The sequence below is a fragment of the Saccostrea cucullata genome, unplaced genomic scaffold (genome assembly GCF_032062105.1).
Source record: "Saccostrea cucullata isolate Sc308-1 unplaced genomic scaffold, CSIRO_AGI_Scuc_v1 ctg628, whole genome shotgun sequence".
Classification (NCBI taxonomy): domain Eukaryota; kingdom Metazoa; phylum Mollusca; class Bivalvia; order Ostreida; family Ostreidae; genus Saccostrea; species Saccostrea cuccullata.
Genome location: NW_026927928.1, coordinates 293,216 through 308,228, shown reverse-complemented (window position 1 = coordinate 308,228; position 15,013 = coordinate 293,216). Strand labels below are relative to the sequence as shown.

The following is a 15,013-nucleotide window of genomic DNA, read 5'->3' as shown; positions in this document are numbered from 1 at the left end:
CCAACCATTATTTTTTAATCTGAAAGTAGGATTTTAGTAAAGGATTTTCATCCATTTTATAAAACAATTACCAAAGTTAAATTTTTCAAGGGTTTTAAAAAGAAAGTTCCATTCTACGGAATCGAATGCTTTTTCAAAGTCTAAAAAGAGAAATTTTAGGACTACATCATCTGTTTGAATTTAATTTAATTTTCTGTTCCTAAATTTTGGAAAGAATGATAGTGCATTTGTAATACTTGATATACTTAAAATGGAGATATATGTTTAAAAAAACTATTCTGTAAACTTTATAGGGTCAACAATGAAAAAATATGTGTTTTAGTGAACCTTAGATATAATATTGAGTAAATCTTACAAAAAACCTTACGAAAAAATGACAGGTAAACTTGTAAGATGTAAATTTTAATCAAAATTAAAATATTTTGTGATTTTTTTTTCTGAATGCAGTGGACAGATTCAACATAAGTTTTAAAATAATTTTTACAGGGAAAATCATGAAAGGAATTTTTATTTTCATAAATTTAAAGGTAAATTTGTTATGTTTTTGGCCATACTTGTCTTTGTTACATTTGGACTGTTTAATTTTCAAGTTGCTTGAAAATAAGCATGAAAGATGCGTGTTTTATGGACTTTTTATTTAGTTTGAGTTATCACAATATTTAGACCTATATAGATATATTTTCGATAATTAAGCTAACTTTTTCACAAGTCTAATGGTATTAATTTTAAAATCTTTAATCTCACTACTAAAGCATTCATCTGCTTTAACTAACATATATAGAATATCTTAAAAAGGTTAGCGGCATCAAATAAACAAGTTATGAATAAAAATTTTCACTTCAATACCTTAAACTTATATCTTAGGAAACGACACCTGAGTAAATTCAAGTGATTCATAAAACCACGACAAATCTCTCTGGTAAATGAAGCAAAAAGAAAATACCGTATCTTCTATAACATTTGTTCAACAAAAATGGACGTTGTTGGGTGACAGAGTTTATAATATGATATCATAAAAACTATATTAAAAATAAGTCCACTAGAAACAATGCGAATTGACCAGTGATAAATCCACGGACAAAAGGAGCTATTTTTAACCAACATCCATGAAATAAGTATGGCAATATTTTCAGTGTAAACAAACAAATAATATAAAAGGGCATGATGTCGAGGTTCAGTGGGATAGCATTTATCATGATTGACTTCCTCAGTATGATCTGAAGATTCAAGGAGATTGACTTCCTCAGTATGATATGAAGAGTCAACGGGTTTGTCTGGAAATTTAAGGCGACTGACATTCATGAAGGAAAAAATCTGCACAAATCCAACGAATAAAATAAAGATAACGTTATGACGTTTTTTTTTGTATGGACTCGTTTTCGTCACAAATGACCACATAACCATAACAATCCAATGAAAGGCTACTGTTATTGCAAATATGATGCCGTTCATGAGAAAAATCATTACCAATGCAATTACTCGTGGTCCTATTTCAAACGCTCTCCAGAGGAAATATCCCATTACAGCGAAGACTTTTTTCTTCTTGGTTTTGTGCATATCATTGCCATTGAACACACGATGAGCTGGATAAAAATCAGTCACAGAATACGCGACAGACATCCAGGAGGCGAGAACTGTTAACAGTCGAATTGTATCTGAAATTAACAAAGGAAACGGTAGTATGCTGCAGCTAAAATGAAATAAACAAGAGGCCCAATGACCTTATAGGTAACCTGAGAATTATGCAACAACTTTCCAACCATTGAATTTGGTTCCTGTTTTAAATCAGAGGCAATGACATTCAAAATTTTGAAAGAGGCACTATTGCGCATCCTAACTATTCACTTAGCATGCTTAATTTGGTTACTTAATACTCAAGAGTAGAGTAGGGGGACAAAAATGCATTTTAGCCAATCATTAATATTCAGCAATAGTCAGTAGAGTTCCCACATCACATGAACCCCTTTACCCTAGGTCCACACACTTTAAAATTACGGAAAAGTAATCCTCATTAATGTTGATTTAACCAAGGAGCAGATTTCAATGCATTCGGTCTTTTTCAGTAAATAATTAGAGCCCCCCCCCCCCCTCTACAGTACCCTTGACCTAAGGGCTTTAAAATTCATAATTCTGACAGATGATCCCTGGCTCATCATAGCTAATAGATAAATCATCTGCTTAAAACCCAGGGGCAGAAGAGATTTTCAAAGAATTAATGCATTTGTAATGCATTTATAATGTCCCGCCCTAACACTAGAAACCATGACCACGAAATTTGATTTGTTTATATAAAACATTGTTAATTGTTAGTATCAGACAGAAACAAGATGTGTTTGCGAAACACCGATGCCCCCGTATGGCAACATAGCAAATGTTAAACTTTTCTTAAATGCAAATTGAACATATTGGTACCCAAAGTAGGGTTTTCTCACTGGAAATACAATTGGAAATATGAAAGACCTAGCATCACCCGTTCAAAAGTGATGGCCAAGGATAAGAGTTTGAAATGTAGGTCAAACTTCAAGGTCCAAAGGTCAAAGTGGTGGGTCTCTTAAGAAAGGTTTCATGTCACAAGGATTACATGTGTGAAGTATGAAAGTCATAGCCCTAACCGTTCAAAAGTTATGGTCAAGGTTAAAAACTTAAAATGTAGATCAAATTCCAAGGTTAAGGTCAAAGGGTCAAATTTTTGACCGGTATATCGGATAATTGTAATTATGGTTAATAACTACATATTGAGTTCAATTAGATTTCATATTTAGAGTTGTCACGTGATATGGCAGTCGCGTGATTTTAGCACATTACTTGCAGTATGATGATTGATTGTTTTTTTTACGCCGAGTCGGCAATATTTCAGCCAACTTGCAGTATGAAGGTTACCTATAAATTTCACTGGTTCAAGGACATAAACATGTTAAATGAAAAGTTCAGTTTATAATGTTTTCAACACACTTCTGAAAAGTGATGCGATCCTATATCTAGGTAGATTCTGAAATTTCATTGTTAAAATCCTTTTTGTATGACCGAATGCTGTATTTGTTTTGCTGGTCAACAGCATGTAATATTGACAGTGATAATCAAATTATTTTTAAGATTTCATCAGAATCGAAGCACTTTTAATATACCTTAATACTCTAGATTTGATTTGTAAAATCTTACTATGATCAATTGAGTGTATGCCCTTGCACTAGATCAATTAACTAATGACACCCTAATTACCCTCCGATGAACTTGCATACAAATACAAGGCAGTATCAATTAAATATGAAATATTTCCATTTCTATTTTTTTTCTTTGTGATAACTCATTGAAAGTTTATGGAGTTGATTTCTTGATAATTCTACCGAAATGTAAATTAGGCAGGTCGGTAGGCAAGGAGCTAAGGAGGCCTTTGCATGCAAATCTCGTGCACATCTGTCTCTGTGTGTGACGCTAAGGAGGCCAAATATGCATATTATGTAAATCTCGTGCTGCTCCCTCTCTGTTTGACGTCATTGGCCGAAGACTATTGAAATTGGCGAAGGAGTCCTCGTGTAATATAAATCTATGTCTACATTTTTAAAATCTAAATCTACAATATATTTCACGATGAAATGGAATTTTAAGGAGTCACTCTCTAGTTAGTATAGTATGCCAGGGACATCAGTGATAGTGGGAAACATGGGATAATGTATGCGTAACGGGCTTCGCAAATTATTCCACGTTTCCCACTATCCTTGATGCCCTGGCATACTATACTTGCTAGACAGTGATTCCTTAAATATACAGAAAATATATTAATAAAATTGTGAAGCATACATTGAATCGAAGTAAATGCTTATAGAATACATGTATCTATAAATAATATTTTATTAAATTATAGAATACATTTTTCGTTGAGAAAACATTTATTTACTTGATCTGCCTCACGTTTTCCGAAATGACGTCACATTGACAACTGCATTGCGCAGTGACTTGTTCACAACTTATATGGGATTTAGAGTTACCTGAAAAGGGGGAGTGGTCTAAGTAACAGTGGTGTTAATGACCTGGAGATCCCTAATATTCAGGATGTCGAAAATCTATATACACAAAGCATTACACAGGAAGTCTATGTTTGGTAATCAGTGTCAATATTCCGTGTTTCATGTCTAATTTTGAGTGAAACTACTCGAAATGATTGAAATATTTCAATAGAAAATTTATTGATGAACACTTTTATCGATATCTATTGAAGAAAAATAAAAATTATAAAGAAATATTGTTTCAGATTTCAAAATAATAATTGTAAAATTAAAGAAAAGAACACAAATTGAAACTGCTAAGTAATCATATCTTCTTTTAAATCAAGTTTGAATATTAGAATACAAACAATAATAAAATATTTCATTTATAGGCCTATCTTCGTCGTGTGAAAATTCACAATATACAGCGATAGGAATATACGATGGTCATTCAAAAAGTTCGTAGACTTTTGTCATAACCTTTTTATTTAACGTCATATTATAAACAAATTAAGTACACATATTATAACAATCAATTCAAATAATTTGAGCAAAAAAAATTGAATTTACCTTGATAATTGTCGAAATTCTTAAAGATGTAAGGTAGCAAAAATTGGGTCACGGAGCAGGGTTCAATTTGAGCAATCTACTAGTTATACACTTTATAATTTCTATAGTTATTACTCATTACTCTAATAAATGTCCCGCCGAAATATGGCTGAAATATCGCCGACTCGGCGTAAAAAAAAACAATAATCATTCAATCTAATAAATGTCGTTTATACGGAATAAAATTGAAATGTTTAAATTAAGTAATAAAGTAATAATCTATTACATCAGATGCCAAAATTTAATGTAATTCATCGCTTCGTTTAAAAGATATCAATTTCTAAAGACGGATAGACTTCATTGAAAAAGCAAAAAACGAAGAGCAGCAAGTAGCGATAAATTTTTTTGAATGGTCTGTTAAGACAAGGTTATAGTTAAGAGTAAGTAACGTCATGAAACTTGATGTGTGATTCATTTTTTCGGAACTTGTGAAAGCAAAGCTACGCGGAAAAGAATTTGAAGTCACTGACAATCCAAATTATGCTACTCAAATGATTGTAAACACACTAGGTGTCAAGTGTTATATATACAATTTTATGAATGGGGAAGACTCTACAAACCGTGTATGAAATGGAAAGGCAGAGTACGTTTGAGAAACTTTCTCGACGTTGTTTTTGACGTCACGGTGTTATTAACCGTGCTCCGTGATGACAAAACATGTTGCTTTTAAAATTGTCTAACATGAGTTCCATTTAATCCAATGGAAAGAAACATGCTGTAGTTAATTATTTATGTAGCTTGATGCTTTCTGACAAGTTAAAATAGCAAATGACCTTATTATGTAGTTTTTTTTAAAGAATCTTTGGTTTTGTATGATTTCACAGTTTCATTTTTCTCGTACAAATGAGGCTCTGCCCCCTTTTTGTAACCATAACTGTGCTGTGTAAGTACGGAAATCTCCGAGGTCAAGGTCAAAAGGGTAAGGTTGTTGGTATCCTATGAAGGGTCTTGCGACAAAGAATTATACATATTTGAAGTATAAAAGTCCTGGTATTCAAAAGTTATAGCCAAAGTTAAAGTTTGGAATTTTTGTATAAAAGTTGGTCAAACTACAAAATCAAGGTCAAATTTGGTAGTACATTGTACCAAGAGAAATGTCTCGCCACAAGGAATACACATATGAAATGTGGAAGTCATGGCTCAACTAAATCAAAAGTTATGGGCATTGTTAAAGTTTTTCAGGACAAACAGACAGACAGACCGACGGACGGACGGACACGACAAAAAGTATAAAAAGATTCTCTGTTAGAGTGACAACTTACTAAATGACTTATGAAATGATTACGTTATCTTTATACCCCCCGCTTGAAAAGCGGGAGGGTATATAGTAATCGTTAATTCCGTCCGTCCGTCTGTTACGCTTTGGGGTACCCATCTCTTATCCGCAACTCCTCTCATACCACTGAATGAAATTTGATGAAACTTTCACAGAATCTTTATTACATATTGCCATTGTGCACCTTCTATTTTACTTTTTGATCCGACACATATTTTGGGTTTCCCGGCCACAGGAAAACGTGGACTTTTTCACCAGTTATAACCATATGGGAGGCGGGGGGTATCATTTAGTGAGCTCATCGCACACAGTACCTCTAGTTTAAGATTGCTATCATGTTGTTAATTTTGAATTTACGGTACTGGGGGGGGGGGGGGGGGGGGGGTAGGTTGGATGGTTGTTTGGTTGGTAATTTTCAACTTTCATAAAATCTGGGAAAAAACTTACGACTACGAATCGATATGTTTTCACAGTCTTTGAGATTCTCTTGTTCTTTGAGAATGAGGTAGATCTGTAGAAGCAGTTGGGGAGCGGATTCAATAAAGGCGTCAAACAATTTTAGTAGACTCGCATTCATATTGTTGCTGATCATTTCTTCATAATGGTAGGCAATGTCCTCCTCATTGTCTTTTGTGTCCTCCTTATTGTCTTTTGTGTCCTCCTTATTGTCTTTTGAGCCCTCCTTATTGTCTTCTTGTTTTCTTTTCTTGCTTCTGCAGCCATGGTATATGTATGTTATAGTTCTGGGGAAAAAGTTAATTTCAATGTAAAAAAAAAAAAATGGGATCATGATAAGATATATTTTTGTCAGTGCCCTTATTAAAAAAGTTTCTTTTTACTCAGCAAATTTCTTTAATCATTATGACAATCAATTGTTTATTATGTACATTCTTAATTTCAAATTTTTGTACATTTGTGTTTTTTTTTTCTTTTCCATACTAGTAAGTAGGCCTATCCGATATCAATTCATTTTTCGCAGCAATCGACCGGGCTATTCAATATGACTCAAAAATGTGACTGAAGATTACTGGTACATGTATTTCCAGTTAGTTCTATAAGAATTATTGCACAGAAAATATACTTTAAAAGTACACGAATTGTATGTTTCACATTTACATTATTATCAATACACGAATGTTGTTACACGTAAGTTTTTGTATACATAAGGGTTGCAAACCTATTGTAATGTAGACATTATATCTGATTCTTCACGCTTACATTTAGAAAATGTGCTATCATATATCGCATTAAATCTTATTTTTGAGTAATGAGCTCCCTCGCATGCTATCGCGAGGAGTCTTTTGTTTGCTATTTCCACTCCAATCAAGGTTTGACATTGAGGTTTATTTAAGGAGCAAAAGTATAACATTGAAATACTAGTAACTTGAAATTAATTGTACCACTGTTTGTTGTACATGTATATTAGAAAAATATATCGTCCATTCTTTTACTATTTTCAAAGAAATTACAATTTATGGAAAGTACGATAAGGGAAATTGAAAAAGTTAAATCAAAGGGATAAAAAGGGGAGGCAAAAGAAAAGGGCGTTATCATGAGAACACTGTAAAAAAAATAGCTAGTTAAAGTCACTAAGGAGACTAGTAAATTTATTGTCCATACAATCACTACCTTAAAAGCAGTTTTACTAGGTATTGGGTATATTTACTAGATAAGATTAGTAAATCTAGAATTGATAAGTAACTTTCACTATGTATGTAAGTATCTATACGACCCCCGCTTCAAAACTCACTATCTTAGCCAGTAAACTGAAAGATTACTAATCATGACAAACGCTTTACGAGGCACACTACCTAAATTCACTAGGTTTTTCTTTCAGTGAAGATTTCTCCTCCCAAGCCCTATACCCATTTCAAATGACAATGTCAAATTTACCTCTCTATGGTAGCGAATGGAAACGTCAGAATCAATAAAATGAAAGGTCGTGGGGGATGTTTCTCAGAAGTTTTATCCCTAAGCCAGATCGCATTTATGATTCCAGTTACTAAAAATGCAGCAACAACAACAGATACCGTCAAAATGCACTCAAATGTCATTCCATTGTCGTAATAGACTTTGGCTGTCCAAATGTCCGTAAAGACATCAAACACAAATAATCCCACAGACAAGACGCTGCCAATAAAAGCAATGCGAGAAAATGGATGTAACTGTTTTTCTATCTGCTTTGATTCGTCAAAGCTGACTGAAGAGTCGGCAGCCTCCGTGTGTCCGACCAAATTGCTGGTGCCTTCGGAAGCACTTGGATTCTCGGTTATAGGTTCTCCGGTTTGTAATCGGAGTTGGGGTCCATTCCTGACCGGTTTTAGACACACTTCTTCATTATCCACATTAGGTTGGTCAGCTAATTCTCTTATCAATTTCTCTTCACACGTTATGTTGTCAAGGTTCTCCATTTCGTTATAATGGTTTGAGCTGAAAAATTCTCTCCCACGTTTTACATTCTCAGAACTGTTCCATTAGTTCCAGGAAAAATAGTACTGAACACACAAGTCCTGTTTCAAGACCAATCGTGTCAATACACAATAAAGCGTAAATACCCAATAGTACACGTTAAAAGCCAACATGATCTGAGACGCACTAAGGCGCTTCTTTTCAACGATTCTATAAATATCTTTCAATGCATATAATTATATAAACATAAAGAATATTATCTGGAAATACGGTGTACTTAATATCATTGATATCCGTAGAAACATAAAGAATACTTTCTGGAAATATACATATTAATCTCAGAGAGATCCGTAGAGAATAAATATTATGGTCTTCAGTCTATATATATGGTTCTTCTATAGGAAATAGAGGGAAAACGAAAGTACTATAAAATATCTGAAGCAGATAATTGCTGGAACTCGGGGGTTTAAACGAATAGCAAATTGCTATGAAAATCTTTATATTTTGATGTATTTAAACCTTTCCGAAAAGAAAGTTTTAAGGTTATCCGATCCTCAGGTTCTGAAAATCAGGCACTGAGTAATTGAGAATGCTTACAAAGATGTCTCTAAATTCTCAAATTAAAATGTATTTACCCACGGTGCTTCTTGAAAATTCATCTTTAAATTTAATCATATTATATAGGGAAAATTAGTAAATTTCGAATAATTTTTCAGGAAATGCGATTTGAACTACCTACTGCATATTTTTTAATTGATAATTGATCAAGAAATACATTTTAGGAATAAAAATCATAGGTATCCAGGCTTTTAAAGAAAATTGCATGAATTTTACAATTATTTGGACTTTACTCTCTCCTTCTATATATATACTATTGTTTCATAATGCATAGTTTGTATGAAGTGTTTCCTTTCAAAGAAAACACTGTAAATCGCTTCTAATTTCAAATCATGCATCTAAACATTAGTAACTAAAGCTAATTTTAAAGAAAACTGATTTTTTTTAAATATGCAAGTTTTACTTCATTTTATGAGGTACAAATGTTAACTTTTTAAATAACGTTTGTTAAAACTTTAAAGAGCATTGAATCATATGTAGACGCATAAAATGAAAATTGTTGCATGAAAAAATTTCAATTTCAAGCCTTATTTTAATACTTTTTGAATTAAATTATAAATTAAAGAGTTATCCTTCCTGGCTGAGGATCGTATATCCTTAAAGTGATAATTAAGAAAGATGATACAAAAATACTGTATGGGTTAGTATTAATTCTTTTGTTGTAAATTATGCAAATAATACATTTCTAAAATATTCAGAATTTTTTACCTTCTACTATGTTCAAAATAATTGTATCTTGCACCAACCATCCTTCTTAATCTCTATATTAAGTGTTTGTCACTTCAAATCCATTTTTGTGAAACTTTGAATAGAATATGAAAAACCATACGACTAAAGGTGTTCATTTTAGTTCCATAAGTATTATTCAAGTTGTTATTTTTAAATTTTGTAACAAATGCTTGTATCATCTGTCAATAGAAACAAGCAGTTGAAGTTCGGGTACGAAGTCCCGTATGAAATTATGAGGCAATGGTCTGAGATCTATAGAGATACCAGATCAAAATTTTTTGTCTCTATGGATCTTGTTGAAATTAGAAATATGTATATACTATTCACAAAGAGTAGTAGATATTATAGTTTGTGATCGAAATGTTCACATATGTACACAATAGATACGAATTAAAACATGCTGTACGTATAGTTCCTTTAACGAGCTCGAGGAGGCATTTCCAAAGAAATCCATCACCTACGAGGGTTGTCCCAAAATTTCGTAGACTGAGCTCATATCTTTTAAAGAAATAAATGTATCTTCCTAAAATTTTCAGGGTGGATAAAGCGTATTCTTAGCAGATAAATTACGAAGTTTTATCATGTTTATTTGAAAACTTTTCGAGTAATGACATTTAAAGTGAAACTGTTCTATAACACACGGAGCAATCTGCAACGTCAAAAATACAAATGTCAATGGTTCAATTTTTTGGAGAAAATATTTCAAATACCAGAATCAAATTCTTAAATTAAACGAAACGGTTATAGTTATAAATGTGAAATATCTCAATTTCTATGATATGATCAAACATTAAAATAGGTAAACAAAGTATATACATGTATAGGTATGAAATAATAATAATTTGAAAACGCTATATTCCTACGCGCTTTACGTCTGTTTTCTGTAATGGCGTTGCACAGTGGAACTTTAGCCCATTTCTTAGCCTTGTCTTTTATTCAAGTTACTGTTATTCACATATACATAGAGAAACAGTTTTAGTCATTTAAAATACTAAAGACGATAGAAACTTTCCTAATCTACCAAACATTTATGACTAGTACATTTCTGTAAGAGTGAATTCGGGATCTAAACAAATATTCATAGTCCAGTGCGCCGCCTGTGCCAAGGCAGCCGCCATTTTTCAAAATGTCGGATTTCAACCCCATCTATAAAAAACGTTATAAAATTCATATTTATCAAAGCATGAGCACCAAACTTTTAGGAAATGTAGTTAACAAGACAGTTTTAAGAATTTCATTTCCATTAAAAAAAATACAGGGAAGTAATTACTTTTCCGAAGGATTTAAAATATAATATATTAAGTTTAAATTTCAACTTTTGGGTATTGCGCCGCCTTCCTACACAAGACAATGAAATGTGGCTTTTAAATTGGAATAATTTGTTTAGTTACTCCATATTTGTCCATAAATTTGTTAGATAATGTTGGGTTAATCGATATACGAAGTTTCATTAATGTATGGCATAGGGTTCCTAAAAACAACGCTTGTTTACGGAATTTTGGGACAACCCTCGTAAGCACATCAATCACACTCCCACGATCTGCACTGGATGCTACTGATCAAAGCTGTTACTTGTGCCACAAATTTCCATGCGTCTGAATTGGAAGGTTAAACCACTCTAACGAAAGATTCTGAAGAAAAAGCAGGTCACTGCATGTGGCAAGGGCAATGAATATTTCCTAGTCTGTTATCAGCAGATTACAGTCCATCGTGCTACGAAGGTCCGTCCAGGATCAATAGACCACGACTAATATCCGGTCAACTAATTGCAACAACTCATGTAATGGACATGCATATTCATCCACACTATCGCCTTGAGAAATCGTCCAGACTGGTAAGATCAAATCAGATAAGGTCTCAACTTCAAAGACCAGGATACTGGCTTGGTAGTGAGTGGCCAGACCATCCGGAATCTACTGCACGGATTTTACTTACACGCCCGACGTGACGACGTGCTAGTGTCATTCCCTGTTTGGGGGATTGCCCGCGATGTGGCCCACATCAACGCTGAGATGCACATAGTTTTCTCAGATGAGTAGAAGATCACGATGGACTTCCTGGACAGGCACAGGAGTGTTTGGCGACAAAGAAACGAACGTTTCCATGTCGTTAACGTCATTAGACATGATCGGCATGGGGTGTATCTATAATGGGAGGCATCACTGTTGCCTGCAGAAGAAACTCGCTGTTATTGCTGAATGTGTCACGGGGCGCAGTACATGTACTACCGGAACAACATCTTAGCACCCCATGTTGTGCCGTTTGCACGTCATTATGACTGCCGTTTCTTTTTTCTTTCAAGATGACAATTATTCCTGATGTCATTGGGCCAGGATCGTTACTGGATAATTCCAACAGCAGAACATCACCACATTACCATGGCTTGCACTCATTTCGGATCTTTCCACCATCGGGTATGACTTGGACAGACAATGTCAACAACATCTTGTCAATGTCCAAGAACTTGCTGCATCATCGCAACAAGAATGGAATAAACTTCCCCCAAAAGTCCTGGGACGTCTCGTTAGGAGTATGACACGGCGCATCCGAGGTTGTCTGGCCGACCATGGACCTTTTATCCGCTACTGACTCTGATTCACAATGCTGGTGAATTTGCTGTGTGACCCTGTCTTGGTGTCGACCCTTATACCAGAGAATCTGTCCTTTTCAGACTGTATACAGGGTTTCGAATAAATTACTTCATGTTCCTCTGTCTTTTATTTCGTTCCAGACCTCTGGGCTGCATTGTCTTTGTATATCCTTGACGTTTTCCTGGCACATAAAATATCAAAATCATCAGATATTTCGGACTACTGTCACATTTGTATTCATTGTGACACGAACTTTCAAAGGGTATAAATATTTTTGACCTTTTGGCCTTGACCTTAAAGTTTGACCCACTAAAGGATTATAATTGAAGATAGCTTTTGAACAGTAAGTACCAGGGTATCGTTTTTCACATTTGTATTCTTTCATTTCTATGTGACGAGACCTTCTTTTGAATACCAACATTTTGACCATGACCTTTGGAGTTTGACATGCATCTGAAACTTTAACCCTCAATTTGGCTACCATACGAGGACACGTGTTTCACAAACCCACCTTGTACACCTATATATCTTGGGAAGCGGCACCAGTAAATTTAGATGATGATGAAATCACGATAGATCACTCTGGGTAAATAAATCAAAGGCGAAAAAACTAACTTTTATTTACAAAACATTATTCACGAAATGGATGCTTTTGGGTTACATAGTTTATAAAATATCATAAAAACTATATTACAAATAAGTCCACCAGAAACAATGCCAATTGACCTGTGATAAATCCACGGACAAAAGGAATTATTTTTAACTAAAATCCATAAAATCAGTATAATAGTATTCTCAATGTAAACAAAAAAATAATAAAAAAGGGCATGATATTCAGTTTGAATGGAATTGTCGTTCTTAGCATCCTTTCGAGTTTTATTGGGATTGGTACTCTTTGCATCTTCTTGAGATTTACTGGGCCTGAATATCATGAAAGAAAAAATCTGCACAAATCCAACAAATAAGATAAAGATAATGTTTTCGTAGGTTTTCTTGTAAAGCCTCATTTCCGTCGTCGCAAATGACCACGTGACCATAGCAATCCAATGAAAGACTACTGTTACTGCAAAACCGAAGCTGTTTACGAGAATAAGCATTACTAACGCCATTACTCTTGGTCCTATTTCAAATGCTCTCCAGAGAAAGCATCCCGTTGCAGGAAAGACTGTTTTTTGCCTGGGTTTGTACATAGCATTGCTCACGCGGATTGCTTGATATGAAGCAGTCACAGACCACGTGACAGATACCCAGGAGAAGAGAACTGATGACCGTCGAATTATATCTGAAATTAACAAAGAAGCTTAAGTTTAAAAAAAATGAAAATATGTATACATTCATGAGACAACAGGATTTTGATTTGGTAATTGTTAATATGAAATTAAATCCAAAACAGGACTTTATGAACAGAAATAAGTTATGTATAAATACATGCAACACGTAATCTTCATTTATCAATAAGTCGCTCGCGTGGCGCAGTGATTAGAGCGTCTGCTATAGAGTCGCGAAGTAAGGAGTCAATCCTTACGTCGCGGGTTCGAATCCCACTGTGGGACGTGGGGACCGGTCTTTCGGATGAGACCGTATAAACCGAGGTCCCGTGTCGCAGTAGGTGCTGGCACGAAAAAGATCCCTCCTTACTATATGGCCCTGAGTGCCGAGTATAGGACAAAATTAAAATTTGCAGCTCTTCACCGGCAAGTGGTGATGTCTCCATATGAGTGAAATAATCTCGAGAGGGACGTTAAACAATTTACAATCAATCAATCATTTATCAATGTAAATTATTATTAAGTTATTATCATGTTATCAGAAAGACAAATATTTTTGTTAAATTGTCAGTTTACTAAATGGTTTCTGAAAATGATTGTGTTATCTTATAATAGCTATCATGGCAGCTGTTGTTATTTTTTAATTGCCTGGGGGTAATTTGCAGTTTTCATAAATTCTTGAAAAAAATTACGTCTATAAATCGATATGTCTTCACAGTCCTTGGGATTCTCATGTTCTTTGACGATGAGGTAGAATTGTAGAACTAGTTGGGGGACGGATTCAATAAAGGCGTAAATCATTCTCAGTAGACTCGCATAATGATTGCTTTTTATCATCCTCTCATAATAGTCATGCTTTTTAATGCCGTTCTTCTTGCTCTTGTAGACATAATATAAGTAGATTGTATTTCTGCAAATGCAACAATATATATATATATATATATATATATATATATATATATATATATATATATATATATATATATATATATAATCAGTTCAGTATTGAAAATTTAAAAAAAAAAGAGGGGGTTCAAGTGAGATCATGATTTGATCAAACTTGCAAACTTGAATCTACACCACATGAAGATGCCGCCATATAGGTATGACCATTCATGGCTTTGCTGTTCTTCAAAAGAAGAATTTTAAGATTTTCCCCATGTATTCCTATGTTAAACTTTTATCCCTCAATGTGGCCGCATCCTACACACCCCCACGGGAGGGAGGGGGCGTCATAGTTTGAACAAAGTTGAATCTACACTACCTTGGGATGCTTCCACCTGACTTTCATCTTTCCTGGCCCAGTGATTCTTGATATTAAGAAGAAGATTTTAAAAGATGCCATTAATCTTTTTCATAGTTTTATAAGAAGAAGATGAAAACTTGTGAAAAGTTTACAACGACGCCAACAACAACAGAGACAACAACAACAACAACAACAACAACGACAAACAACGGATAAATTTTGATCAGAAAAGCTCATTTGAGCCTTCGGCTCAGGTGAGCTGAAAATGACATTTTAACTATGCT

At 34.1% G+C, this 15,013-nt stretch overlaps 1 protein-coding gene across 1 annotated transcript; it reads right to left on the bottom strand.

Annotated features, from left to right (window-relative positions):
* Positions 1-818: 818 nt before the first annotated feature.
* LOC134275873 (XK-related protein 9-like) lies at positions 819-8,474 on the bottom strand. Its single transcript, XM_062758155.1, has 3 exons — positions 7,762-8,474; positions 6,316-6,611; positions 819-1,655 (listed from the first exon to the last, which is right to left on the bottom strand). The coding sequence occupies exons 1-3, from the start codon at positions 8,277-8,279 to the stop codon at positions 952-954; spliced, it is 1,518 nt and encodes a 505-aa protein (XP_062614139.1). The 5' UTR covers positions 8,280-8,474; the 3' UTR covers positions 819-951.
* Positions 8,475-15,013: the final 6,539 nt, after the last annotated feature.